The sequence below is a fragment of the Plectropomus leopardus genome, chromosome 8 (assembly GCF_026936395.1).
Source record: "Plectropomus leopardus strain MGB_pleo_1.0 chromosome 8, ASM2693639v1, whole genome shotgun sequence".
In the NCBI taxonomy this organism is placed as follows: Eukaryota; Metazoa; Chordata; class Actinopteri; order Perciformes; family Serranidae; genus Plectropomus; species Plectropomus leopardus.
This window is the reverse complement of record NC_142183.1, coordinates 16,490,079-16,516,495: the sequence shown is the minus strand read 5'-3', so window position 1 is coordinate 16,516,495 and position 26,417 is coordinate 16,490,079. Positions and strand designations below refer to the sequence as shown.

Sequence of the window (26,417 nt, the reverse complement as noted above, 5' to 3'; positions counted from 1 at the left end):
AGCGAATCAGCTGTGTTTCCACCAGTTTTGAGTGGCAATATGGTAAACAAAGATATGTTATTAATGTAGGATTTTACACAACAGGGGTAAAATGCCGCTTACACGTTAATGCATCAGTAACAATAATCAACTTATTTAATATATGATATTCTTTTGTAAAATATGTTGATATCTGCTGAATATTTTTTTAAACAGATTTTTTTTCCCTTTTAACAGTTTTATTTGTACTTGACCTTTGGTCTAAATGCTTGTTCTACCATCGATTATAGTGGACATGTCAAATAATTTCTTAAGCACTGGGGAGGGGCTTATGTTTTTTTTTATTTTGGCTTATGGAGGGGCATATAACTTTAAATCATTGTATTTTAAGTTTTAATATCCTCTGAGACACAAATGTTTGGAAGGCATGTTTTCTTCAAAAATTGGAAAAATCACACCATCTACCATAGCGAGGAACTGTAACAGAAATTATTGTTGGATTTTCAAATTTCCAACATTTCTTGAACACATTATGTGCAACAAACATGTCAGCTTTAAGAAAAAGCATGTCCTAATCTAAGCTTAAAATAGTGGTTTCATTTAAATGGCTTTATTAAACGTCTCGTTGAAAGTTTCACCAAAATAAACTGCTTACAATAACTAACCAGCATGCATGACAAGCTTGCTTTTTTCCAACTCCAGGTTTTCAACTTTGAACCTTCAAACATCAAGGGATAATTTCTAAAAATCTAAAGACTAATTTATGGTGAAGAGAGGCTGATGTCACTCAGGGAGGCTCAGGGAAAAATATGTGCTGCTTCAGGGAGGGTCAAATTAAATGTATATTTGTGAGTTTGATATTAAAATAAAATCAAATAAAATAGTCACACCCCAGCCACCCTCCACCTCTGAAAAGTAAAAAACAGTTTGTGTTTTAATTCAGAGTAAGTTACACTAAAGGGACTACAATGAAGAGATATATTGACATTAAAAAATAAAGTTAAATCGCGGAACCAACTGCGGTTGTCTTAGTGCTTCGGGGGACTTTTTATGGCGATGCAACAGAAGCACATCTGGTCCGCATGTAAACGCCACTGCGTGACTTTTAAGCGTAGCCAAGAGACAGTAACTTCAGTTATTCGTGTACATTTACCACAAAATACTCACTTGAACAAGTGACAGTCGTTCGTAATCATGAAGCTGCTCACGCACAACATGTTGACATCTCACGTGAAGGGAGTGACTAAAGGATACCCGCTTCTCATCAAGGTAAAACACCGGCCAAGCTAACGGCTCGCGGCTAACGCGACAGACTGACAGCATCAACTTTGACTTTGTGTTTGATATTTTATGACTCTGTATGATTAAAATGAGAGAGACAAACACATGCGGATTAATGATACATATCATGTGACATTAGACACTTGAAAGTTGTTATTTTGCTTCTTGTAACGGTCAAGAACAAGCTAACTGGAGGCTAGCAAGCTAGCATCCGTAAACTAACTGAACCTCATGTCTGAAATACTGAATTAAACTATATTGTTTTAAAATATACAAAAAGGCTCTATTAGTATTACAGATGCAGCTTTATGTGTCCTCATAATTTTGATTTCAGAGTCATCTCCATATTGTATATTTTGAGACTGAAAAATATATATAATATCCGAAAACCGTGTATTCAGTGTACAATACAAACATTTACAAACAATTACAAACAACAATAATGAGAAAAGTATGTAAAACTCAAAAAATGTAATAACAGTAAATAAAATAATATAGATACAGGTATTAATACACACGGATGAGTTCACGCAATTAGTCATAAAGTAAAGTTGTAAGATCTGCATTAATTCAGAGTTTTGATCATTTTTTTTATTACGCATTTTCAAGTTTTACATTTTTTGATTTTTTTTTAAAGGTTAGATCGAAATGTTGCACAACTGAAATTTGCTGGGTGCTTTTTAATACAGTTTGCACATCTTTTCTTAGTATGCCCCCTTTTTTTTTTTTTTGGTTCCAGCACCTGAAAAAGTCCTTTGAATTTTCGTTCCCTACACCCCTAAAATTTGGCGAAAATAATGAGCTAAGTAATTATATACTGTTCATGATTGGAGAAATTTGAATTTCTAAATAATATTAACAAATCAGGTTCTTTTAATGAAATTTTCTTGCCAAAATGTCTTTGGAGAAAGTTCACAAAATTAAGTGTTCCATTGTTTTTTATCACATTGTAATATTTTGATACTGTATGCTCAAAATCACACAGAAACAGGGTCTATGTAACACTCAGTAACACTTATTAGTTCAATTTTCATATAAAAAATGAAAATTAAGAAATCTTAAGTCAACATTGGTCTGACAAATGGAAAAAAAAACAATTTTCAAAGAAATTGATTTACTAAAGTAAGTGAATGTGTGTAATGCTCATCAATTAAATTTTCCAAAGTACTCACATCAGTCAGTGGTCAAGTAGTTTTTCAAGTTCAATTCATTTTCTTTTTTGTATTGGTGCATAACATAAACATTAAGAGACAATGAAATAAAAAGAATAAGGTTAAAGTAAGTTATAGTAAAAATGTGAAAAAAGTGTAAACATATATATATATATATATCTGAATAAAATGAAATGGCAGCACAATTTTTAGATGCAATATATTTACCCTCTGCTATATAATATGACATCCTGTGTCTCAGTGTTAAATAAGTGCCATATATTGGCATCAAAAAATACCTTTAAAGAAAATAGAAAACTTTTTTTATTGCATGTGCACTACAGTTTTCACTAAACATCCTTAAATTCAGTGCTTCACATGCATAAATGTACACAGTGTAAAGCCCCCTGAGACAAAATTTTGCTTTGTGATATTTGACAATATAAATACATTTTATTTGACTTGGACCCCTAAATGTCTTCATGAACCGGCTGTTTTTTTGTGCAGGCCACTGAGGTGAAGGTGAATGAGGTGGACTTCAACCCTCAGTTTGTCAGCCGGATGATCCCCAAACTGGAGTGGAGTGCTCTCGTCCAGGCTGCAGAGGAGGTGAGTAGGAGACCGTCATAACTTGTTATATATAAAATTATAAATCTGAATACCAGCAGACTTTTAAAACTCTCCAGAGGGTCACAGTAAAAAGCTGTGAAGTGTCCCTCAAGCTCAGATGCTTTAAGAGTGTAAGGGTTATTTTAACTTTAAAGGAAAACAAACTTTTATTCTATTGTAATATATTTGTATTTAATGCTATGTGTGCCCAGGTTTGTTTGGTTTTGTTCTGTTATTTTTTTATTTTTTGTATGTGTTTTATCTATTTAAAAGCTCAAATTGACAAAAAAAATCACATTATAATCTATTGTAGGACGAGATTGAGTGTGGGGGTATTTTTTAATCAGCAGCAGTGGTCCAGGAGAGTGATTGCAGATTAAGGAATTGGTTAACAAAATATTAACACCTGAAACTTAATCCCCTAGTATACAGTAAACAGTGTTTCAGTTACTGGGGTGCTGGGTAATGTGCCATTATGTGTTTAGATCTGTAGTATCTTGTTCTCCAGTAGATGGATATTATTTTATGGTCCCCTCTTGCACCCAGTAACATCCACTAATGAATGCAACTGCCCAGTTTGACCAGTCGTCACTGTCTCATGGATGGATTTATTTATTTATTTGACAATCGTAGAATACACAAAAAAAACGGCTTCACCTGAAACAGTTATCACATACATCTACAACTGTTTTTTTATTAAATTACACAAGAGCAGGTTTATTTTTGTGATCCTGTTATATCCAAATAATTACATACAGAAACAATTAGAGACATAAAAGGACAACACTGTATTCATTTAGGCACGGTCCCTATCATGAGACTGTTTGCAAATCATTTCTTCAGAGCTTGTTTTCGCTCTGCTTCAGTCAGTTTCAGAGATATAAGAAGTTTATTCTGTTCAATTGCAGCTGAATATGAAAAGCTGTTTTTGCGCTCTGAACTTTTAAATCTACAAAGAATAAAATCTTTTCGGCTAAGTCTTGTTTAATAGTTGCGATTGTCTCTGAAACGATAAAAGTACTTTTTCGTCTTTAGTTGGGACAACGGCAGGACCTGCCGGGTGAGCTGCTGCCAGAATACGAGAACAACGAAGAGTTCCTGAAAAAAGTGCACAGAGTGCTGTTAGAGGTAAGAAGGTCGTTTCTGTCAGCACTGGCGGGTGTTTTTTGACTACAGTGATTATAAATGTGTATGTTACTACATTATGTAGAAATAGGATGCAGATGTTTGGTTTACAATGCTATAATACAGAAAAATACAGCATAATCTCACACTGAAGAAGCTGAAACCATGAGGTGATAGATACGATTTCTGTCCATCAAATAAAGAATTTACTATTTGGTGCAGCCGTAGTGTTTTTCCCTAATGTTTACAGTGATTTTATTTTGGGGTAAATATTTTAATTCACAACTACTTTCATTATTAATCAAACCAACACTTTTTCACCAGCCTGAAACCAATTCTGAATGAAAGGAGCGTCTTTGTCCTTTTGTGTTTGTGGATTTTGTAAAAAAAAAAAAAAAAAAATAGACCACTTCTCCATTCTTGACATTTTTCACCGTGTGGATCTCAGCAGTGTTTCCTATGCTTGTTCCACTTAACACAGTGAAAGAATCATTAGAATAAGTTTCTTCAAACACTTAAATGCACGTTTTGGATAAAAACAAACAGCTTATAATATTCACTCCCGCAGTCACACAGAAAGGTACAGAAGGCACTTCACATCCTGTTCCTATTTCTGTTTATCTGTTACTGGCAATAGCAATTAGCAGCAAAGCTTTCATGTGGTCGTTTCCTCCGCAGTCTTTTTTTTCATAACTGCACCACGTCCATGTAGTGGCGGAGAGTGCCATTTATGTGGAGATCAAACACAGAAACTAAAATACTTTAGTTTCAGACATTGTTCTAACCCCAGTATGTACACAGCATGCCCAAAAATATGTAGACTCCCAAACATGACACATGTAATTCTTGAACATCTCATTCCAAAACCATTGGTATTAATGGTGAACAGATGGCGTTTGTACGGTGCTTTTCTACATGAACAGACAAAGCGCTTTACAGTTTTCCTCTAACTCACACACTGATTGAAAGAGGAGCCAGGAATCGAACCCAGTGATTAGTGGACGACCCGCTCTTCCTCTCAAACCACAGCCGCCCCCCCTCCTCTGTCAATTTGTGCTGTAAAGTTGGGCATTTAAACATGGGGGTCTGAGGGGATTTGGGTGGTGGCCTCGCAGACATATGACTTTTGCATAATAACAGGAGGCCAGGGGCAATTCATAGCAGCCCCGTACGTGCTTCTACGATTTCAGGACGTTTCAGGTTCTTTAGGATGTTTCTAGGATTTTGGGACGTTTATAGGACTTAAGGACATTTCTATGATTTTAGGACATTTCTCGGATTTTTGGATATTTCTTGAATTTTAGGATGTTTTAGGACATTTAAAGAACTTTAGGACATTTTCTAGGATTTTAGGACATTAGGGTCTTAGCTCGGACCTTTGTCGGGGGGGGGGGCTATTTTAATGCTGTTGTATGCACTCTGCCACCTTATGTATGCTAAACTTAAAAAAAACAACACTTACCAGTTTGAATCACTTTATTTTTATTGTGAATTAGAAAATGTTTGGGGGGCCATCCAGCGCCCTTTGAGGGCCCAGATTTGGTCCACGGGCCATAAGTTGAGTATCACTGCTCTAGACTGTCAGGTTCTAGAGTTATTATAAATCTGTCTTGGCAGAATCAAATCTTTTTCTCATGGCCCGGTTGCAAATGTTGCAAAGGCTTGTTTTAGGCCACAGGCCAGGGGTTGGGAACCACTGGCCTAAAACATTCAGTGTGTGCTGTAGCATTATTTTCCCTTAATCGGAACAGGGCCAAACCAAAAGTGTGGCGTGAGGGTGTCCGTATACTTTTGGCCATAAAGTGTCTTTTGCTCTATGGTGCCATCTAGCGGTGGTCTCACTCCTCTCATCTCGGCCGTGTGTTTGTGTTGCAGGTGGAGGTGATAGAGGGCTGCCTGCAGTGCCCCGAATCCGGACGGGAGTTCCCGATCTCCAGAGGAATCCCCAACATGCTGCTGAACGAGGACGAGGTGTAGACAGCAGCTCCACGGTTCTCAAACACATCCTCACATCAAACTCAGATGGGATTGTGGGTACTCGGACAGAGAGAGGAGAGAGGTTTGACTTGAGTTGGTGTCATGAGAAAACTGGCCACACGGTTTGGTTTGATTGTTGTTCTGACAGTTAAGAGGCCGATGCTGCCAATGGACAGAAAAGATTTAAAGAACAACAGATGGAAATGTTCCCCGAGAGACATCCCCAGTGGTTTTATCTGTATTTATTTTTGTAACTGTTTGGGTTCTTTCTTTTTTTTTTTCAATAAAACTGTCCGACTTTCGAAGACAGCCAAAATTGTTTTAGGTTTTCATGGAAAATATGGATTCACGTATATTACAGACAAGTTAAAAAATACATCCCCTGAGGCTCTCTGAGTGAGTGACAGGCTCTGAACCCCATCTCGCCCTCTCTCAGGGTTTAAGAAAGTGCTGAGGGCCAGATGACGTGGCAGTGGCTTGTCTATATTTGGCTTTGAGGAAAAGAGGCAGAAAAAGCAGGCGGGTTAGAAGTTGTTTTTGAGGAAGTCTTTCTTTTTTCCTTTTTTTTTTTTTTTCTTTTATGCCTCACATTGCAGCACACACACATCACCCCACCTGGGCAGGCTGCGATGCCCCACAGCGTCTCATCTTTTAAATGCTCCCGAAAGAAGCAGTATTTGGTTTCTTTGTGATCGTTTCTGGTGCGGCAGCAGCAGTCAAGTTGGAACAGGAGCGTTTTGTTCGCGGGCGGTGTTATCATTTTTAGAAACCTTGCCAGGATAGATGATGAAGGGGGGGGCTGCCCTGACCAGAAGCCTCGAGGCAGCCTGAGTCTCTCCTACCTTTCCCTTCTACTTACAGCAATTACAGGCCTGCACCCGCAACTATAATAATGGTATAATGGGATGGCAGCAGAGCAGCAATAAAAACCACCCCTGACAGATTAACAGTCCTCTCCAAGTTCTGAGCTGTAATTAACAATGAGACCGAAAGAGGACCAGAGAGGAAAGAAAGGGCCTAGATTGAAAGCTAGAAAAGATAAAGATAAAAAAAAGGGATGGGCTGTGAAGTGATTTAATAAAATTAGGATAAGTCTTAAGCTGCCGGGTGAGTCTGAGCTGAAAATCGCACTGAGATCTTCCCTAAAGCTGCATTTTGAAATCACTGGATTGACTAATACATTTAATTTCCCCATCTTATATTTTGACATTTTGATGGTTAAATATTTACAGGTTCAGTGTGTAGGATTTAGGGGGATATAGTTGCAGAAATTGAATATGATATATAACAGGGTATTTAAAAGACCTTTTCAGGATCTTTTTTTTCCAACAAATTGGGACAGATTTTGTCTTATACTTTGTCTTAATCATTTCAGCTAATTATAACAGTAAGTAGTATATATGTGGTCCTGTGCATATATAGTAATTAATGTGAGTGAACTAGATTAATCAAAATGTTGTCAACAGGTAAGAGCAAGTAAGAAGTAAAAAGATAAGAAAAAATAAAAGTATCAGGGTAACTGGTAGTGCTAAAGATTTCTAACATCAGAGATGTGGTATTTCACACAGAAGAGTTAAGTTTTACTCATTTTGACAAAAAGAAATTAAAAGATTGATAAATTAGATATATTACAAATTCAAATTTAAGACTATTAACAACTTCTAAGGTGTAATATGTAAACATTTGTGTTAAACTTTAAAGGGATATTTTAGCAGAAATGACCGAATGTTTCCATTAGTGTTTAATCACTTGAAAATAAGAATTGTTGTTTTTGATAATTCAGAATGAGCCGTTCATATTACATCGGTAGTGGTTCCTCATCAACAGAGTTTGTTGCGTTGTTTGCCACACTGGCTCTTGATGGGGAAGTTCGCGTTTTTGGCGTCGTCCACCATAGTTAGCATTCCCTCTACAACTTGCAGCATCAGAAAAAAAGATATTTTTTAACGTGAAACCGATTTATTCAATGTTTTTACCAGTTTAAATCACCAGGTCCGTTTGGTATAAAAAGAACAGACTTCTGCGGATGATTCGGCTCCCGGTGAAAACGTCATGAGCACACTTTAGCAGGTGCTGACATCTCCAACGTGCCAAACAACGAAAGAGAAACACTGATTTGTAAAATGAAATGCCTTTTTTCAGTGTTTTTACAGGTTTTAATCACCTGGTCTGTTTGTTTAGCCTGGTAAGAGCATCCTGATAACATGAGCTCAACATTCAGTTTCTATCTTTGGATCAGTCTGGACTCACTGACAATCCAAACACTTGGGTGGGAGTACTCAGCTTGACAAACGTATTCATCCAATCCTCACGTTAACACTATCCTCTGTTATACAAATAAATTGTCAGGTTGACAGTCACGGCCTAAAAAAAATACTATTTATTAATATTTGCCATTTGTATGTGACGTGTTCCTCGTCGACATCAATCCCCATCAGGTTTTTGCGATACACTGGCGTTGCAAGTATAATATTATGTCACCATTTCTCATTCAGCACCCAGCTGCCTCTGGACTGATGAATACCGGCTGTCGGCCTTGTTTTTATCTGTCTGAAACATTGAGTACACTGTCTGCAGGTCCGTGATCCCCAACTTTGCAGCCTCTCATATCTGGTCCTCTGCAATCAGTACCGTAACAACAATAAGCATGGTTTTGTATCGGGGAGCATCTTTTTCATCATCAGTAGAGCCAGTTGATAAATCAAGCTTTTGCCAAATCGAGTCAGAAAAGCGTCAAAAAAGTATTTTCCTCCGAGAAACTCTGAGTGCATCCTCTTGTTGTTTAACTGTTGTTATTGGCTCTATTACTGAATTTACTTCACTTATTGCGGTGTTTACTCTTCTAAAGTTACAGTTGGCGGTTATTGCTGCAGGAGCCCATATTACGTCTTCAATTACAACAAAGTCCCCGTTTGGCTGCTTAACATTGTCAACTACGGTGCCCGACTGAATTGCAATATCTGTGAAGTGTTTGGGGTGGCAGAGAGTCCAGACCAAGTCCCCGAGGAAAGGACCAGGCTGCAAAGTTAATTTTTCATAGTGGCCAAAAGTGGTATTACAACTTCTGCTTCCGCCTCATGATATTATGGGGCCCAAAATCTACTTTCCAGCAACTCTAAAGCTCACTACTTAACATGTTATATCTTGTGTGTTTAACTTGTACAAAAAAAAAACATGTAAAACTGAAAGTTCAATGTTTAATGGGCAGATATGTAACTTAAACGTTATTTCTTTGCAGGGAAAAGTTGTTGGTAAATGAGATCGGTTGTAGGCATGAGCAATTTCCGCCCAAATGCTCCACCTGCCCCACTAACGCCAAACATAGGCATCTTTAGCCCTGAAAAATTCTCTTTTTGAGCAATTATTGTCACTAAAGCAAGGATACTTAACTTGCCCGAACATTTTTGTTTGATTTAAAGACATTTCTATGATTTTAGGACTTTTCTAAGATTTTAGGACATTTTATAGGATAATAGGACATTAGAAGCTTAGCTAGAACCTCTGTCAGGGGGATTTGTAGTGATTTTAACAAATGAGTTGTAACGTGTTAACTGGTGAACTTTACATGTGCTGTTTTTATTTATTTTGTAGGCTACAGAGCAAAGTTAGCCGTTTCCTCCCTGTCCTCTGTGTTTATGCTAAGCTAAGCTAATGTTAGCTGGCTGCTGGCTCCATGAAACCGGCTTCATATTTCCTGCACAGACATGAGCGTGGTAAGCTTTCATCTAATCCTCTGTTACAAAGTGAATAAGCATTCTTCCCAAAATGTTGAAATATTACTTTAAGCCTGATGTGGCCTTGGGGGATGTTTACCTGCGGAGAGAGGGTGGTGCAAGCATTTTTGTGGAGAGAAGAAATTGCAAAATGTGTGTGTGTGTGAGAGAGAGAGAGAGAGGAAGATGGCTCTTGCCTACATAATCACACACTCCCTTCACTTTGGTGGCAACCCGCCCCACCACCACCACCACCACCTCTCACATCCAGTCCCTCCCTCCTCCTCCTCCTCCTCCTCCTCCTCCTGTCTGAGCATTTCTCCCAGAGGAGCTGCACAGTAATGGAGTCACATCATGCAGCAGGTCTCAGTGTTTTCAGGCTGGAGCTCATTTAGACCGAGGATCTGTAATTTACTGTAAAGTTTCCTTTTTTTTTTTTAAATTCTCAGCACAAGGACTTCTTTCATATATTTTTCTGCGTCATGCCTTTTTATGTCGTCTGACTTTTTCCGTGTTTTGATGTTTATATGAGGGGGATTAACAGGCCCACCATGGTTTTTCCAACATAAATCAACAGTTTCTTCCTACGTTTTAGTGCAGACTACTTTCTGTTTACATATAACGGGGAATGGGAGGACCTCATTGAGTTTTTTTTTTTAAAGCTGAAAGTAGATTTTGGATGCGGGCATGGGCCATTTTTTTGCTCCACAGATGGGTGTTTCGGAGGTGAAAGCAGGGGAGCCGTGCTGCTGCAGATGAAGGTTTTTGTGTGGAGGATTTGCGACATGGGCTGAGCTGCGATGACTCTTCTCTCCTGACAGCTGTTGAATTATCCCGAGGATGGACGACGGAAAAAGGAGACGGATAAAACTCTAACTTATCGGTTAGACTGTAATTAAATACCTTTAAGCGCGCACGCACCGGCACGGGGCAACACTGGAGCTTTTGAGCGCACCAGATTGGAATTCAGGCGGCGGCCAAATTTCCAATCACTAAATGTGAGGTTTTTACAGTGGAGTTTGGTTGTAGAGTGATATTATTTGGCGTGTTTTTCTTGTACGGATGGGTTTTCTTTTCATTAAAAGTTTGCCTTTTGATACAATAACGTAAACGTAGTCTTTAAGGAATAAATGACGGTGCGTATTTACGCGTCTGGTGTTAAAATATGCAGACGCACGTTTGAGCAATGTTATAAAAATATCTTAGCAGACTGAATGTAAAGTCAGCAAATGTGGTTTTCCTTTTCCACAGAAAGTGGTTTGACCAAAATAGCCTGTTAGAAGCAGATATTGGATTTTTAAGCCTATTCTAGTAGTTTTGGATGTACCCTCAGTTTACGCACATATTTATTCATTCTGGGTTTTGAGAATTCGCTTTAGTGACCCTAACAGTTTCAGCTGGATTTCTCTGGACTCTCTCCGTCTCCTCACCGGACGATGTGGCTCCCCCGCCTCGCGCTGCTGCTGCTCCGGTTCTCCGGTGTGTTGCTGGTGGAGGGCTTCAACACGTGCCACTCCATCAACCTGGACGCGCAAAAGTCCCGGCGCATCGAGGCGGTCCGCGGACAGATCCTCAGCAAGCTCCGCATCCGCAGCCCGCCGGAAAAGGACGAGGATCCGCCGGCTGGCTCTGTGCCCCCGGAGGTCATGCTGCTTTACAACAGCACGCGGGAGCTGCTGAAGGAGCGCGCGCGCCTGGCCGAATCTGCGTGCGAGCGCGAGAGCAGCGAGGAGGACTATTACGCCAAAGAGGTGCAGAGGATCGATATGCTGCCACCCCGAACCGATACAAGTGAGTCCATTTATGATGTTGTGATACAAATGATCCATGTATGGTTGCTTTGGGTCACTGAAGGGCCTCCAAAAGAACTTACTAATAGGGATGCACGATAATATTGGCATGTTGTGGCTCTAAAATGAAATATTGGAACCGGCCAGCATGCTGATATCTGCTGATATGACAAACCAAAATATATTTTTTTAAATCGATAGAGTGAACTTGTACAAAACATCAACCCTAAGTTAAAGTATTTTTCTTATTTTGCACAATTAAGCAATATCAGGTTACATACACCAAAAAGCTTTGTATTTCATGTCTCCATCTGCTGGTGGGACTTCACGATAAGAGTATGCATAATATGATAATTCCCCTACAGAAGAGACTTGATGATCATTACAACTACAGAAACTACAGAAAAAAAGTGTATATAGCAATGTTGGTATAGATCAAATGGGATATTTTTATATTGGCATATCAGATATCTGAAAAAATCAATTATCGTGCATCCCAACCGACAAGACATCATCCAAATTGATGTTAAAGTTCCCTTTTTTGCTTGTTACTCCTTAAAACAAACAATATGGATCTTCATCGCTGGTTATAATCTGCACCATATTAAAAAGTGCTTTTTGCTCCTTAGGTTGTTTGACGCCGTTTTATAGGCCTGAAGAAGTAAAAGCAGTATATCCAGTAGGCTAATTAAAGAATAATACAATAAAGGCAGCAGCAGGCCATTTTTATGGATTCAACCTTGCATTTTTGTCTTTTGTTTATGTATAACGTATTTAGAAGAAGGCTCACTGAATAAATAGACTTCACCTCCTTCAGTGCCATTGCCCATTCTGTGTTGAAAGTATCAGTCGTGGATCGGGTTTCAGCTATATACTACGGTATGAAATTGGACTCTTATTATACAGTGTACATTTGCTTATATATGGTATTGTGAAAAAAAAAATGGAGCTGGAACAAGAATCTCACTTTTATTTTCTGTTATTTTCAAAAGAAAGACTCTTACACAAACTTACTTATTTATTGTTAGAAAATGGTTTCAAGTTTCAATTATAGTTAGAACATTTAACTAATGGAAAACCTTCTGTTTTAATTCCTTTCAGGGTCATTGTAAGTGATATTAATAATAATTCTGTAGTACTGTAATACCGTGACACAGATATTTTTGGTAATCGGACCGTGAAAATCTCATACCGCTGCAAAGGAAGAAATGTTCACATCCTACTCAAGTTTGTGCAAAGCAGTCTTTTATAAGTAATATTGCTGCATTTTTTACATGTTTACTAGCAGTTAATCTGACATCAAAAGATAAACAGAATTAGTGGTGCAAAATGGTCCTTTTCTTGATGGTGAAATTGCTCACGCATCTTTAATGTATCTGAGTCTAACTCTTACTGCTTCATATAGCTGTAATGTTTCACAAAGCGGTATTTAAAAATGTCTCTTAATTGCAGTATTTTTACAACAGAAGTATTTTGTCACAGCTTAAATAAACCAGGTGCCTGCAGCAGCTTCATGATGGCAGACTGCCAGCTCTGGTTGAAAGCACGCAGCTCTCACGGATTTAAACAAAACTTGGTGTTGATGGACCTCATTTGGGAGATTTTTGGATTAATGGTACTGGAAACTACATAATTACATAAGTGTCTAGTTGGGAGGTGACTTTTCATACAGTAAAACCCCCAAACGTAACAATTACCCATATATTAAACATAAGACCAGACGTTTTTTACTCACTATGCCCAAACCTATAATTTAGTTTTCGAGACACTCATCAGCAGTAATTATGTCCGAGACAATGCATCAGTCCCAGAGTGCTTTTTAACCTATACTATAAATATGACATTGTCACACAAAGCACGAGTTGTTGAATCATTAGTCATCCTTTTTATGTTTTTTTTCTTTCAGATGCGGTACAGCCAGCAGCCCCCAACCCACATTACAGAGTGGTTCACTTCGACGTCAGTGGAGTGGACCTGACCAACAGCACCCTTGTTAAAGCTGAGTTCAGGATATTTAGAGCTCCCAACCCGCAGGCCCGGGCCTCAGAGCAGAGAGTGGAGATCTATCAGGTAAACAGCAGCAGGATGGCTCAAAGCTCAGCTGTTTATCACTTCGACTGCAGCATAACCACCAAACTAGCATGTAATTAAAAGATTCAACATTACTGTTTTTTGTCAGAAATGTACTTGCCAAAGTCTATTTTTCCTTGGCTATATACAAATAGTTTTATTAATAAGCAGTTATCAAATAACAACAAAGATTTAAGTGTCATGAAAAATAGCCCCATTTTCTCCTTGTTGCTCTCAAACTTGCGGCAAACTATGCAATGCACAGTTTGGTGTTTAATCCACATCCACCCACCGAGTGCGAGTGTCTGATCAGTTCTGCGTATGTGCAACTCTCAACAGCGATGAGAAGGAAGTGAAATGGTTTACTTCTAATCTACTTCCATCATCAGCTCAGGAAAAATTGACTCATTTTTTTTTTATCAAGTGAGTTGTTAAATTTACGTGTCCACGGGCAATCCTTATTGTTGAGCTCTGAATCAGAAATGTCAGTGAGAGACTATTGCACTGCTGTTTCTTTTTAAGCTTTTACATCCAAGTAAATCATATTTATACATCATGAAAGAGATGCTGACAGAATCTGTGCTTCTTTAAAGGTACAATTTCAAAAATCTCTGTTTTGTTCTATTTGGTGGCATCTACGGCAGTAAGCAGTAATTGAAGTTTGCTTGTTAGCAAGTTCAGACGGGCGGCAGAAGCGCCTTAGTGCGCTGCCTGCTTCCTTTTGGTGCCATGTTAACCAGTTTGTCTTTTCAGACAGGACCCAGTACACATTCTGCAGACAGAGTTTTGGTGTCTGGTCTCATTTTTGAAACCAGACTGGTGAATTTTAATTACAACAGCTTGTTTTTATGAGCTGTGCAGCTGGGGAGATGACAGAGTTACCACACAGTTTGCATGCATAAATGTATTGTTCAGTGTGCGTGTTTGTGTGTGAGTGTGAGAGAGATTCATGCCTGTGCGCAGTTTCATTTTTTTTCTCAGAAATGTGTCCAGAAGTACCCAGTGCATAATACTGCAAATGCTTTAATCAATAAGCCATAGGCTGAATCACTGTTGTTACCTCACCTTTTGATAACACCACTTTAGGAAAGGCAAGGTAGCTTTGTTTGTGTAGCACGTTTTATACGACAGGGCAATTCAAAGTGCTTTACAGAGCAATAAGATATAAAAACATAATAAAATTTACAGATTTTCAATAAATGAGTAAAGAGATAAGATATAAAAGGTCAAGAGTTGTTTCTTCTCTTTGAAAAATAATGTTCATATGCATAAGGTGTAAACAGGAATACCATATAAATGTGTGAAGGTTTTTTTAGTGTAGATTTTCCATCCAGGAATTTGGTCATCAGGCCAACAAGACTTTTATGACAATAAATCTTCACAAATTATGCTTGTTTATATTTTGACTCGAGGGAGTCACAGAAATACGTTAGCCCCAGGAAAGTGAGTCAACATACTCTACATGCCTGATGAAAGATTTGCAGGCTGTTATTGGTTTCTGTGACACACAGTGACACAGTGTTAGGCTCTGTGCCATTCATAAATATGAAGGAAAATGAACTCAGTGCCCTCTTTACTGCAGTGGAAATAATATTTACTGAGTGTCTGTGTGTCAGCTTTATCACTGTCTTTGTGTGTGTGTTTTATGTCAGCTGCTGAAGCCAGATGAAGAGAGCACCTCCACTCAACGTTATATTGACTCCCGCACGGTGCAGCCGAAGGCGAAGGGAGCCTGGATCTCTGTGGAGGTCACCGAAACCATTAAGGACTGGATTTCAGATCCAGGTTCGCCTCAGCACTTTCTCCACATAATGATTCATATACATTGTTTATGAACGGCATCTCCATCAGTTGATCTCCATGTGTGTCCTTCCTCCCGATCAGAGAATAATCTTGGCCTGAAGTTAGGTGTCCACTGTCCCTGCTGCACCTTCGTCCCCTCCACTAACAACATTGTTCCCAATAAGAGTGAAGAACTGGAGGCTCTCTTTGCAGGTTTGTTTTTTTCATTTTCACTGCGTATCATGTAAGAAAAGTCTTGATACTCATGAATGTGTCTGCAGAGCGAATAACTAGAGCTAGAATTAACCCCCAGTGACACTGAATCTTAAACTTCTTTGTGTATTTTTAATTTCCACACACAGAAAAATGGAACGTGAGACAAGCTGTTATATATCCAATAACGGGACAATCGGAGGAACGACTATGATTTTGCGTTGAGCCAGAACGTGATGATTTTGTACTTTCTTGACTTGCCACAGACGTTTCTCAGGATCAAAACATCCGAAATTCAGTTTTAAAAATATTAAGCCTAAAAAGTAATTAAATAGTCTTTTAAATTTTAATTTGTGAGTCCAGAAATGAATCAACATTTTAGCACTCCTGGTTGCCTCGTTTCAAAGTCAGTGGGTTTTTTTTTTACAATGGGTTTTGGCTTAGAAACCTTAAATAAGGTCAGTTTTTAAGACAAGCTTAAGAGACTTCAGATTTTGTTCTATGACAGAAAGAGTTCATTAAATGCATTTGTGAATTTTGAAACTTTCATGTGTTTCAAAAAAGGCGATTGGTTACAAGTGGCTAAATAAGACTACAGAACATCATCACGTCAAACACTGCTTTACAGCCTCGTTGCAGAAGCGATGTTAAGTTGTGTGACCATTGTGTAGTTCATTTATAGCCTAACGTTAGCGTTTTCCTTCTTGGGAATGGAATTCATGCTTAAAAAATCTTAAAAGGGGTGTTTATCTTGCTGAAAAAAATTGTCATAACATTTGTCTTAACATTTGTTTGCCACAGATTTTTTTTTCCTGCAATAATCCAGAATCAAATGGAAAAATCCCGTAGGCTTTTTAGTTGAGGGAACCAGGGCGATGCTAACCTCCACGCCAGCCTACAGAAAAATATCATCTATGGCACACTCTGTCGCTACAAACATTTTATATAATTTCCTTTAGTCATCTTTTAATTTATTTTTGTCAAAATGAGTTAAGCTCCTCTGCATTAAAGTCCACATTTCTGATGTTACAAATCTTTAAACCTAACACAGAATATCATTTTTACATTATATTTGTACTTACCTGTTGACATAAAGTAGATGAACCTAAATCACTTTGATAAATATATTCCAACAATAAACCTCCATCTACACCAGCTAATGTAAATACTGCTTAGTTTTATACTTACCTGCAATGCTTTAATAAGAAAAGGATGATTTGTCCAAAAAACAGTCTTAAATTTGGTTTAAAATGATCTTGAAAGGGTCTTAAAAAGCATTAAATTTAGGTGTTGGATACCTGATGATGACTGGCCAGCACTCAATATTTTGGGGCTAAATGTGAAAATAAACTGTTGAGCTAATCACAAGATCTGACAGCCAGTGCGCCAAAGAATTGATAACCTGTTTTATCTGACTGGTTATAGAGATGACTAATAGAGCAGGTTGGTTGTAAATGGCTTTCTTAGGTCATTAAAAGCACTTGCGGAAGATCTATCAGCACAGCATGATCGTGCAGGTCATAAAATGAGAGCATAAAGCGCAGACTCGTCTGTGAGGCGCCGCTGAAATGATTAATGAATCACCTCTACACTATCGTACAGGAATAATGGAGAGACTGTTTCTTCCACACACTGTGCAACTGTTGAATTTCAGACTGTCTGTGTTGCTTCATTTAGGCCCCAAATTATGGCACTTTCCTCAGGATTTACATTCAGCTGAGCCAAGTTGGAAAAACGTAAAGTTTTGATACTGATGTAAGACAAGCAGGGGCTTGTTTTGAGCTCAGGAAAACCATGAAATCATTCCTGCCTCAGGAAACATCTGTATCATGTATATATATCTGTGTGTCTGTCTGTGTACTATAATTTTTGTCCAGCAATAATCAAAACATGTGTCCTACTGCCTTCTCAGAAAAACACTTAATATCAAGGTGTATTACTGTTTATGAACTACTACATCTTTCTGGCATTTAGGTTTAACAAACTGTAGAAATAAACTGCGTAACTCCAACGTCATTGACTTCTGACCCTTCAAAAAGAATCAGTGTTTGCTCACAAACACTTATCGCCTACTGCGTCTATCTTGCTTTGTGAGCAGCTCCACTAATGACTGACTTTCCCTTTTCAGATTGTTTCATTTAAATAGTTTATACAAGCCTGAAGAGACAAAACTATCCCATATTCCATGACAAAAAGCAAAGCTAAGGGACCATTTGTTATTTACGAGGGGGGAGGATGTGCTGCGAAATGGGGAGGGCAAGTCAAATCATTAATCATTTTTAATTTTATTTTGGCTTAGAGGAGGGACACACAACTTTAAGAGATTGCCATTTGTATTTATTTTAAAAATCATCCTTCATGCAACCATAGAGCTCATTTATACTTCTTTTACATATAAAAAATTAATATGTCAGTTTCAAACATCACAAATTGCCACCTGAGAATTGTAAGTTTTTAAATGCATTCTGATGATTTTGAGATATGGAGCTTTTATAGTTTTGAATTCCAAATAGCATAGGTGATATTGACCTTTTTTGTTTAATAAATAAAAAGTCAGAAAATGCATATAACTTAAAAAACAACACATAATGCTAATAAGCTGCCACAAAAAAAAAATAATATATGAATAGCTACGCTTTGACAAAAATGCCAGATAGAACCTTAAAAGGACAAAATATGGACAAAATGGACTCAGAGTACAGAAAGAAGACTTCAACCTTGTCTGAATATGTATCTAACGTTGAGCATAATGAGCCTGTGTTTTACTTAAGTGCACACACAGCTGTTTGTAAGGAGGATTTGCATTTTGCGTAAGAAATTAGTTTCAGTGATACCTCTTGTTTCCATGCTGTTTATTTGTTGCATTGGTTCCAATACCAACATTTGTGGTAATTAATAAAATATGGTTGTTTATGCTGGAGGGAGGATCATGTATTTTCTTGGAGTCACTCAGGGAGGCTCAAGGAAAAATATTTGTAACTTCGGAAAGAGTCAAGATATTACAAAAGAAAAAAAAAGAACTCATACTGCAGCCACCTACCCTCTGCTAATGAAAAGGACCACTCCCTCCAAGAACTGTGAAATAAATAAACACACACAAACATATTTTTTCATGTTAATGTTTGTGTTATGTCATGTTTAACCTTCGACCCCTTTGGTGCCCCGTCCCCCCAGGTTGAGAACCACTGCGTTAACTGTCACACTTCTCTCCGTAGGTGTGGACGATGAGCAGCTTCGTCAGATTAGAAAGCCCGGTCAGGTTAAAGGCCAGGCAGATTTCAGCACCAAGACGCCACACCTCATCCTCACCGTGCTGCCCAGTGACCGAGTGGACAACCCCGCCAAGAAGAACCGCAAGAAGAGGGCGGCCGCCACAGACACCACAACCTGCTCCCGGTAGGCCACCGACCAGCCGCATGTGTGTGTGGTTACGTGTGACTGAGTGACAGCACTAAAAGGTAGTTTTATAACTCTGAAATCTGGTTGTGGTGGGCAGTGGATTTTGTTTTTTCCTCCTGACCCAAAACTTTGCAGACTATTGTGTGGCAAAACTAACAATATTGACCCTGTGTTTAGACTCCAGGCCAACAGGCATGCAGTGTTTTATTTAGACTACCTCACGCTGCAGGAGAAAACTCTGGCAGCCTTGCATAGTCATTACCTTGTGATGGCTGGCTCTTCAATGGTGACCCATTATCATTTTCCCATGACCCAACTTTGGGCCCTTGCCTCAGACCATGAAATGCAGGATGGGAGCTGAAATATTTCCGTGTGTATGTTTTGTCTCAGCGGCTCAGACCAGGGCTGCTGCCTGCGCTCGCTCTACATTGACTTCAGGCGGGACCTCAACTGGAAGTGGATCCACGAGCCCAAAGGTTACAAAGCCAACTTCTGTGCCGGCAGCTGTCCTTACCTCTGGAGTGCCAACAACCACTATAACATGGTGAGTTATTGCTGTAAGAGGACACATGGCCAGGGCTGGGGGTTGAACGTCTTCATTGGTAGCACCCAAAATGTGTCATAAAACCAAGTATTAAAAATCAGTGCAGCACAAAAAACTGGAATCAAATGTTTTGTACCTATTTAATTATTCTTTGATCAGACAGTTCCTGATGCAAAACAAAATTTTATTCTGGCAAAATGACACAGAGTAAGCCATCATAGCTGTGATGTTAAAGTAAAGTATCAAATGAAGCTCTGGTCTGGTCTTGTTACCAAAACTCATGTATTGTATTGACAGTACTATTATACAATTTCAGGAAATATCCCAGTCCACTCCAATATTGCACCTGCGGCCCAAAATGCACTTTACCTATAGGCTGCCATTTTAGAAATGTTTGTAACATTGTTGCCAATTTTTGATCCATGGAGGTTTTATATTTGTATATTTTGTTCCTCAAGCTGAGAAAAACAATTTAAAAATCTGTGTCCACAAGCTGAGCGGAAACTGGTCGGAGGAGCCAGTGGGAGAAACACCTCTGTGCATATTCAGTGGGCTGCATACCGTGGAAGTAAACCAGGAAACTATTACGTTTTTTTCGGTGATTTCAGTAGGCCTTGGGCTGAATAGGCACCATCTTGGCATCCAGTATCTGGTTATAATTATAGATCTGTGCTCCAGACACAAATACCTTGAAAAGTGTGGTAATTTTGACTTTGACTAACATTTATGTTACTATCTACATCTACATTTTGACTACCTTTATCTGCCCTAAGCAGAAAGTCCTTCAACCCATACGACCACATAGGTCGTATGTTTCTACCCCCAAAAACAATTCACAGGAGTTTTTCCTCAATTAGCGCTCCTGCTAGTGGATGATAAATAACTAGTGTATGTCTGTTAAGTTTTAAACATGTTGTTAACATTGTGAAACGATCACAGTTGCACCAAAATAACGTGGTTAGGTTTAGAAAAAAAGATCAGAATTTTGCTTCAAATAAGAACATCTGTTACTTCTGTTACCAGCATCAAATACTATGGCATACTACGTTACATTCTCAAAATAACTCAGCATTGGCATATGGTTTCAAACGACATCAACACTTATCTCCTGGATGAAAGTTCTGTGTTTGTTTGACCCAGTCACCTATGCAAACTTTGTTACTCTTTATTATTCATCACCTGACTTCCTCTTTTGCTCCTGTCATAATAACTATGTGTCACAAGAGGCCAGAGTAACACTCCACATATATATGGGTTGTAATGGCTGCTTGTACAAAAGACCCATGTGGTTTTATGTGGGAGGAGAGTCTCCTTTTTGGCCCGGAGGGCCTGGAGACCCTCTCTAGTAAAGTAAAATTCAAATATGCTCTTATTTCCAGATTGTATTTTGCTGCACTCTTAAGAGTCATGACCTTCCTTTTTGGTTAATAATTTGAATGGAAACAGTGACTGAGAGACGCAGCCAGACTCTGTAAATAGAAATCATATGTGGCAGATTAGTTATAAAACTCCAGTCCAAACTAAAGCAACTTGAATAACTGAAACTGAGGCAGCTCCTCAGTCTCTCCAGTAAAACACTCTGGTTTGGACCAGACTCCAAAAATCAACCTCCTGCTTGACTTCAACATACAGAAACTTTGAAAATTGGGTGACGTTTGCCTTTAAATGAGCTTTAAGTGCATTGTTTGTGGTTGCTAAACACCACAGTTCACTAAGATTGGTTAACCCCAGCACCATAAATGGGCTGCAGCAGCCACTTACACAACATATAGACTCACACAACACGCGACCTATGGCCACACTGAATCTTACATACCCCTCCGATTTACTTTTTTACCCCCTTATTTCCCTTTAGCCCCTTATTGTAACATAAATGTGTAGTATTTTCACATGTATTTGTCACTTAAGTTTTCTGCAATAAAACATTTCACTGCTGACAACAAACACCTCTGTGACTTCCACAGGTTTTGATTTTCTTGGTTTGATGAAGTTTGGATGTTTTTCTTGTATTTGAAGGCAAATAAGGAAACATATTAACCGACAGGGGTTTTAGGATATTGTGCCAATGTTTAAACTTTGATGGTAAAATATTTACCTGCACAGCCTTCCAGGGGTGATCTTTTGATTTCAAAGTTGGACGGACACAGTTATTAAAAGGCTTTGGTTTTTCAGATAGCCTACCCCCTCTTCCTTGAGGTAGAACAAAGCACTGCCATGTTTATTTTATTTTTTAAATTTTTTTTCAAAATTTTGATATGTCCCCTTCATGACATGGATGTTTGTAACAAAAATATGTTACACAGCAAAATACAGCAAAAATTGATCAATACATGATTCACCCCAGTGGTAGTAAGTGTGGAGTATCTCCATATGAGCAGACGTTGTTCATTTGTAATCTTTATCCAAAGGGAAACTGAAAGATTGTCTTGACAATAGTTAGCCAGGTAGCACATTAACAACACAATCCAATGTTAAAAGAACATATTAACTGTTTGTGCACCAACATGAAAAATGCAAACCATCAGGAAATGTTTCTCCTAAAGAGTTTAATGACTAAAGAAAAACAGTCTTAGGTAATATAAAAAGTTTGTTTCGATCTCATTTTCTGTTGATTTACTTTCCTCACTTCCGTTTGTCTCGTCTTGCGCTGAGCTGCAGTGCCAATCACAGTGATTTCATTCACCAACAGGCGTCGTTGTCTCTGACGCCAATTCAACATGTTAAATCAGCTGAAAAAAAGCCAACAAGGGCCGATGGTATAGGACACACTGCAAAGACTAAACGCTCACTGACACTCAGTTTGGTGTGTCAAGGCCTTGGAAACCCCTGAACCAAAAACCCCTTTGCTGTTGTTATACAACATATTCCAACAGCTATCAAAGTTTAAAGAAAGAAATTTTAGGTATTATTTAGGACATCTTAGGAAATAAGTTTATTCGCCTCTGTGCCAAGAGTTATATTAGAAGATTTATACCATTCTTATGTCTGTGAATATGAAGCTACTTTACCGCCTGCAGTTGGTTAGCTTAGCTTAGCTTAGCATAAAGGGAGGGGGACCGAGTGAACTATTGTTGAGCTATTCCTGTAACACGGGTCTGGCAACATAAACGAACAACCCCACAACTGTCATCACATTTTGATTTCCCAGCTGAGGTCTGCAAACTACACAGCGCTGAGAGGAGCAAAGACAAAACACAAAGTGTCCCTAGTGAAAAAAAGAAAACTGCTCTATCTTGGTCAAAAATTGTGTTCATGTAGGACTTCATTGTTGATAATAAGAAACTGATTTCTTAGTTTAACACTGATTCCTTTCACCTGGTCAGATCCTGCCGCTGTACAACAAGCTGAACCCAGAGGCCTCTGCCTCGCCCTGCTGCGTTCCTCAGGACCTGGAGCCCCTCACCATCATGTACTTCATCGGCCGCACACCACGTGTTGAACAACTCTCAAATATGGTCGTCAAATCCTGCAAGTGCCGCTGAGTTCGGAGGAAGAGGTGAGGGAGGAGAATGATTACTGGACCAAAAGCTACAAACTGTTTTTCGCTCAGGGGGAAAGTAAAGACGGGAGGACAGACGGATCCTTTGTTCATTAATCTTAACTGTTTGATCACCTTTAGCAGACTTTTTCAGACGTTATAATGTTACTCAGATATCCCATTCTTTACAGGCATGAAAACTTCTTCACTCTCTGGAACTTTCCGTTTGATATAGGACACTGTACATACAGTATGACAACATAGCTGTATTAAACCTGCACCTGGATATTAAAGGGGGTGTTGTGTGATTTGGCCACATTTGGTCCGCATGAAAAGGATTCTTTTTATCTGGATTTTGATTCCACCTCGGCCGTATATTCCTGCGGGCAGTGCAGCGAGCTAGACGTGTTTGCTTTAGGTTTGAAGGTGTTGATAGGAAGGAGGCGGCGTGGAAAGGTTTGCAGTCTGAGATCTTTAGGCGAGGGAGGCAGATAGAAAAGAGAGAGAGGAGTTGTGTCCAGGCGGAGGCCCTGCCAGCTCTCTGTGGTTCCCGGGCTGAAATCTGCCCGGCGTAAACAGGATGTGAAAGATTTCCAGACACCGACCCGACCACTCACGGAACGCTAGATTTAAATGCTCCCCTCATCTCCTCTGTCTCTCTCTCCCTCTCTCTGCTGCTCGAGGTTCTGGGATTTGTGGTGGGAGGAGAGAGGGAGAAAAGAGAGGCTTTGAAAATGAGACGTGGGATGATAGGGCTGTATTTGGAACGGCTACAAGTTTGGAAGGTGGTATTTTGCAGTCTTAGCAAATTTGTACCTATTTGGGTCTGACTCAAATATTCCGTAATCTCACTCAGTCATGCTCATTTTCTGAATGTGCATTTATCATCTTATTGTAAAAAGATGTTGACTCATTCCTATTCCTATGCTATGATTATATTTTGTCATACCTGTGTTTTACCACCAGTCTCACTGACACACACACACACACACACATACACGCACACACACACACACACACACACACACAGAGTCTCTCTCTTCACCCAAGTGTCCACATTGACCACTTTTGATAGAATGTCTAAATGCTGAAAATAAAAAACATCCCCAGGGCTCATTTTAAATATAGGCTCTCTGGTATGCCAGTGGTTTGTATGTGTGTGTGTGTGTGTGTGTGTGTGTGTGTGTGTGTGTGTGTGTGTGTGTGTATTTGAGACAGAGGGCGACTGGGTGTGTGTGTGTGTGTGTGTGGACAGTACATGTGTGGCTGCTTAGGTCATGCCTGATAGCACAGAAATCGGTCCCTGGCTTGTATTCTTAATTTTATTGTGATTGCGACAGAGGTTTTTTTCCTCGGTGAACCTGCAGAAACTGAAATGTGGACTTATGATTTTCTTTTAGTTGACACTTGAGTTTAAGTCACAGTCAAATCTGTCAGGCCGTCACAACAACAACATCTGGCCCTGGATGGTATTAACAGAACCAGTGGTTTACTGGAGTTATAGCTTGTTTCTGATTGGCTGGCAAAGTGTTTTTAAAATAACATTGTGTCGGGTTGCGAAGTGGGAGGGACCGCTGGTTTCAGAAGTGTTTTTTTCTCCATTTTACATTCCCATTTCATTTTTTTTCCTTTCAGCAATATCCTGAATGTTGCTTAACATAGAAACACAGGACTCTCCCGCATTATGTAACTATCATATAGGCTTTGGTGGAATGTAACAGAGTAAATATACTTGTATTTTTACAATGTGATACTTCTACTTTTACATAAGTTTAAGACCAGACAGTGGTGGAATGTCACAAAGTATCCAAGTACTGTACATAGATAAAATTTTGATGCACTCTTACTTTACTGGAGCATTTCCAATTTATACTTTATACTTTATACTTATACTCATTTCAGTGGCAAATATTAAAAAAAAATTAAATTAAATTGTGGATTTTACAGGGAGCCAGTATAAGGAAGCTAAAACAGGAGAAATATGATCCCTTGTCTTGGTTCCTGTTAGTACACATGCAGCAGTGTTCTGCACCAGCTGGAGAGCCCTCAGACACTCGTTGGGGCATCCGGATAATAGGAAGTTACAGTAATCCCGCCTAGAAGTAATAAATGTGTGCACTAATTTTTTGGCTTCTGTTTGAGACAGGATATGCCTAATTTTTTAATGTTAGGCGAGTGAAAGAAAGCAGTCCTTGAAGTTTGGTTTATATGGGAGGCAACAGATAAATCTTGATTAAATATAACTCCGAGGTTCCTTACACTTGTGCTAGAGGCCAAGGCAATGCCATCTATAGAAATTATATCTTTAGAAAAAAAGTTTCTGGGGTGTTTGGGGCCAAGAACAATAACTTAATTTTGGTCTGAATTTAACATCAGGAAATTGCGGCTCATCCAGGCTTTTATGTCCTTAAGACATGCTTGTTATCTAGATAATTGATCGCTTTCATCTGGCTTCACAGATAGATATAGTTGCGTATCATCCACATAACTGTGGAAGTTTACAGAGTGATTTCTAATAATGCTGCCAAGGGGAAGCATATATAAGGTGAAAAGGACTGGTCCAAGCACAGAACCTTGTGGTACTCTGAAGCAGACCTTCAACGGTGTCAAATGCAGCACTAAGATCTAATAGGATTAATACAGAGACCATCAATAAGTCATTAGCTATTTTTACAAGTGCCGTCTCTGTACTATAATGTTTAATATACATGATTCGGTTCATTGGATTTAAGGTGGAAATCACATAAATATTTAGAAAAAAACTGTCTAAGTTAAACCCAAAATGTTTGCATTGATACATGCCCCTACAGGTGCATTATGGCTTTTATTTTTTAAACTTTATTTTGGTAAACGTATCCTTTAATGTCCTGACATTGGAGGGACATGTGTCTGTCTTTGCTGAGGAGTTTTGTCCAAGTGACTTCGGTTGTTAAAAAAGCTTAAAGAGATACAAACTGTTCTCCAGCCATCGCAGTAAAATTGTTTTTTCTAAGCCGCAATGAGAATGCAGACTCACAGTGTGTGTGTGCGTGTGTGTGTGTGTGTTTGTCGGGGTGCTAGTGCTCGAGCTGTGGTGAGGCTCCCTCCCCCCCGAGTAAACTAGCCCCAGCATCTGTTAGTCTTTTCCACTTAACTACCCCTTGCTATATCCAACCTGTACTTATCCCACGGTAGAGCGCCTTGCTCTGTCTCACACTGGGTCCCACTGTCCTTGGGAGGGAAGTCTATCGACCCCCGCTCACACCACACACACACACACACTCAGACATAACGTAAACTATGTCCGTGCCTTTGACCTTGTGAGGG

The 26,417-nt window shown here is 39.1% G+C and overlaps 2 protein-coding genes across 2 annotated transcripts; both read left to right on the top strand.

Moving 5' to 3' along the window:
- Nucleotides 1-1,027: 1,027 nt before the first annotated feature.
- trmt112 (tRNA methyltransferase activator subunit 11-2) lies at nucleotides 1,028-6,438 on the top strand. The gene is made up of 4 exons (XM_042493475.2): nucleotides 1,028-1,248; nucleotides 2,919-3,020; nucleotides 4,056-4,148; nucleotides 6,021-6,438. The coding sequence occupies exons 1-4, from the start codon at nucleotides 1,174-1,176 to the stop codon at nucleotides 6,120-6,122; spliced, it is 372 nt and encodes a 123-aa protein (XP_042349409.1). The 5' UTR covers nucleotides 1,028-1,173; the 3' UTR covers nucleotides 6,123-6,438.
- A 148-nt stretch (nucleotides 6,439-6,586) lies between these two features.
- Nucleotides 6,587-23,404, top strand: tgfb5 (transforming growth factor, beta 5). The gene is made up of 7 exons (XM_042493177.2): nucleotides 6,587-11,626; nucleotides 13,532-13,695; nucleotides 15,348-15,480; nucleotides 15,580-15,690; nucleotides 18,906-19,086; nucleotides 19,480-19,633; nucleotides 22,957-23,404. Exons 1-7 carry the CDS (start codon nucleotides 11,272-11,274, stop codon nucleotides 23,113-23,115), a joined length of 1,257 nt encoding a protein of 418 aa, XP_042349111.1. The 5' UTR covers nucleotides 6,587-11,271; the 3' UTR covers nucleotides 23,116-23,404.
- Nucleotides 23,405-26,417: the final 3,013 nt, after the last annotated feature.

Bases quoted from the DNA above. Each gene is read 5' to 3' on its own strand.
- trmt112 (XM_042493475.2), top strand. From the start codon at position 1,174: ATGAAGCTGCTCACGCACAACATGTTGACATCTCACGTGAAGGGAGTG. The intron at 1,249-2,918 runs GTAAAACACCGG...TTTTTTGTGCAG, and splicing joins GATACCCGCTTCTCATCAAG to GCCACTGAGGTGAAGGTGAA. The intron at 4,149-6,020 runs GTAAGAAGGTCG...TTTGTGTTGCAG, and splicing joins TGCACAGAGTGCTGTTAGAG to GTGGAGGTGATAGAGGGCTG.
- tgfb5 (XM_042493177.2), top strand. From the start codon at position 11,272: ATGTGGCTCCCCCGCCTCGCGCTGCTGCTGCTCCGGTTCTCCGGTGTG. The intron at 13,696-15,347 runs GTAAACAGCAGC...GTTTTATGTCAG, and splicing joins AGAGAGTGGAGATCTATCAG to CTGCTGAAGCCAGATGAAGA. The intron at 15,481-15,579 runs GTTCGCCTCAGC...CCTCCCGATCAG, and splicing joins GGACTGGATTTCAGATCCAG to AGAATAATCTTGGCCTGAAG.